General features: G+C 42.5%; 1 protein-coding gene across 1 annotated transcript; it reads left to right on the top strand.

The window, feature by feature from the left end:
• The first annotated feature begins 1,347 nt into the window (after positions 1-1,347).
• On the top strand, positions 1,348-1,881 carry LOC138870188 (uncharacterized). The gene has a single exon (XM_070147974.1). It carries the CDS (start codon positions 1,348-1,350, stop codon positions 1,879-1,881), a length of 534 nt encoding a protein of 177 aa, XP_070004075.1.
• The last annotated feature ends 1,280 nt before the right edge of the window (positions 1,882-3,161 follow it).

The raw sequence follows: 3,161 nt of genomic DNA on the forward strand, positions 1-3,161 counted from the left end.
GTCTCAACGACCACGACCTCAACCAACTCAATTAAATCGCATTACGAATGACATTGTCTGAAATCGAGGAGTTGTCATGGAGGCCGAGGTCGAGCACCTTAGCAGAGATGTAACGGCTAGTTTTGAGATAGGAGTGAATATTCTCTGCACTTGTACTGTTAGGATTTTTAGGAACCTATTCTCTATAAATAGAAAGAGACGCATTGATAGGGGACATGTGATATTCATTTGTAAAAAATACTTTGACTTTGAAAAGAAAATCAGATTTCGTTACAAGTATACAAGCATCACCTTTTCACAAAGATCCTTGTCTGCATTTTTTCACTAGATCTAAGAATAACTTAGATATTCAAAGGATCATCCATCACTCATCATTGTCAGAAAGAACATTCACTGATTCCATCCTTTCTTGGATGACACATTCATTTTATTTACTTAAATAATATTTATTGCTATTCATCAGTATTTAATGCTAAATTATTGCCTTTGATTTCTTCTAAACTGATTATATGTTGCCTCTATTGTCAAAATATACATGTGTAGCATTTATTGAACTTTTGAGGACTCCATCTTTGGGATATTATTGTTAGCTAAGATTAACCCTCATTTATATAATTTTAATTAGTTGAACCAAGATCTATATTTTTTGGTCAAACAATTTAGCGCCGTCTGTGGGTATTTCTTAGATAAATTTTTAGTTTCCTAAAGATCTACAATTAACGCAAGTCACTAATGTTAGAAACCTCGAGATCTCCTTTCTTTGTGCAAACAAAACCCTACATGGCAGGTAACCAAGGAGAATGGTCCAAAATATCAAGTGACTTCCCGACTAACCTCATGAATGTCATCAACGAAAGCTGTCAAACAGTAGGTAAGGACATGATGGCCAACGCATAACCTAGGCAAGAGAGGTCGCCTACCCCACACTGTAACATAACAGAACCCAGCGGAAAAGGGGTCTCCACGTTTGCAAAAGAAGGGATGCCCCAAGTTGTGAAAAAACTCCTCAAAGCATGGCGGACCGACACGCTAGCGAGTGTCCTCAACAAATCCGCCCCAGGCATGAATGCAGAAGCCACAAGGGCTTGCATTATACAACAAAACAGACGAGTAGTGCAACTGACCCCTCCCTTCAATGACATGTATAACTCACAATATTACTGACAGTACAGGTGACAATGCCCTCGCTGCCATTCTAAGGAGGATGGAAGAAATAGAGAATGAAAACAATGCATTCAGAGACTAGATGAAAGAACACAAGGAACAAGTTGACAAGATACCGGCAAGTTCGTAGACCAGCCATACAACAATGATGCAGCCCCGCATGCCATACAAAAAACCTTCAAAATGGCACACTACCTCAGGATATATGACGGAACGATCGATCTTGAAGATCATGTGGATCACTATGTCACTGCTGTGAAAGGCAACGATCTCACCAAGGAACAAATGTCCTTAATTTTGCTAAAGATGTTTGGTGAAACACTTATGGGAGGGGCATTAACATGGTATTCACATCTACCATCCCGCTCAATAGAATGTTTCGAAGAAATGGCTAATAAATTCGTAACTGCCCATGCCGGAGTCAAGAAGGATGAAGCAAGAGTAAACGACATATTTACTATTAAGCAGTCTTTGGGAGAGGGAACGAGGGACTTCCTTGCCTGGTTCAACATAGTAAGGATGACTCTGCGGAACGTATCTGAAGGGATGGCGATCGCAGCTTTCCAGAACGGGCTGGGTAGAGATGGTTTGATAGCAACTAGAAAACTACTGAGCCGAGTGATGAAGTATCCTCTAACCATTTGGGATGAAATCCACAAGGCTTATTGTGCTGAGGTTCGAGCAGACGAGGACGATCTCAGCGGACAAACTCACTAGCTAACCTTGGTACAAGCCGAATCCAGAAAAGAATGAAGAGACAAGACAAGAAGAAATCACCTGACTCTGCCACCTGACAGGGAATGCACTAACCATATTTCAGGGCAGCTGTCGCACCCTCCCTCCTCTATGAAGAAGTCGTCCAGGCCAAGGACAGAGACTCATCAGAACAAAAGAGGTATTCCTCCTTTATTATTTGCTCAAAATTTTTGTGTGTCGCCTACAAAAATAGTCTACGCTCTTGAGAATATCGAAATAAAAGTGAAGTGGCCGCCGAAGATGAGATCAGACCCAAACACCAGAAAATTTGATGCCCTCTATGAGTTCCACCAGGAATGTGGGCACAAAATTGAAGATTGCATCGCCCTCAGACAAGAAGTCGTAAACATGTTATGGCAAGGGCGACTCAAAGAGTTGTTAAGCGATAAGAGGATGTCCAACTTTGCTAGAGGAAGTGAACGTCAAGGCTCGCCAAAGCCGTCATCACCAGCTCGTACTATCAACACGGCAGCGATGACACCTCTATCAACGGCATGAAGTTCACCACCACTCACAAGCTCAAGCAGTCTATCACTCGCGAATGGTAAGACGTCCTCAAAGAAAGTATTATTTTCGATGAGTCGAATACCGACAGTTTGACTTTTCCTCATAATGGTTCCCTCATTATTACTTTACGCATTTTAGACCAATATTAAAAGCATCATGGAGGACGATGGAAGTGGTGCATGCATTATCCATCCCCGAGTCCTTATCCAAATGAGACTCGAGGATAAGATAGTGTTGCGCTGTATCACGCTAATCGATTTTAGTAATGTAGTTGAGCAGACATCCGGGGAAATTACACTCCCCGTCCTAGCTGGTGGCGTGACTCTTTCCATATCATGGATCAGGCCACTGCGTATAACACAATAGTGGGACGACCATGGATACAACCCATGAGAGCCATCCCCTCCAGCCTATACCAAATAATTAAATTCCTATCTCCATGGGGAATATTCAGCATACACGGGCAACATCGCACATCCCGAAAATGCTACCTCATTGCCTTGGACAGCCCGACCACCCAAAAGAAAAAAGAAAAAGAAAAAAAGGCTTAACAATCAACTGGGTCGAGGTTGAAGCAAGTAGAGACCAAGGACACCATAATGGATCCCAATCCGATCGAGGCTGTAGGTTCGACCACACAAGACCTCGACCCCGTTCAATTGGACCTAATGACCATAGCAAGAAGGCGTATATCTGTTGCAAACTCTGGGAACCAGGTAAATTCAGTCAATTCT

The sequence above is a fragment of the Nicotiana sylvestris genome, chromosome 1 (assembly GCF_000393655.2).
Source record: "Nicotiana sylvestris chromosome 1, ASM39365v2, whole genome shotgun sequence".
Classification (NCBI taxonomy): Eukaryota; Viridiplantae; Streptophyta; class Magnoliopsida; order Solanales; family Solanaceae; genus Nicotiana; species Nicotiana sylvestris.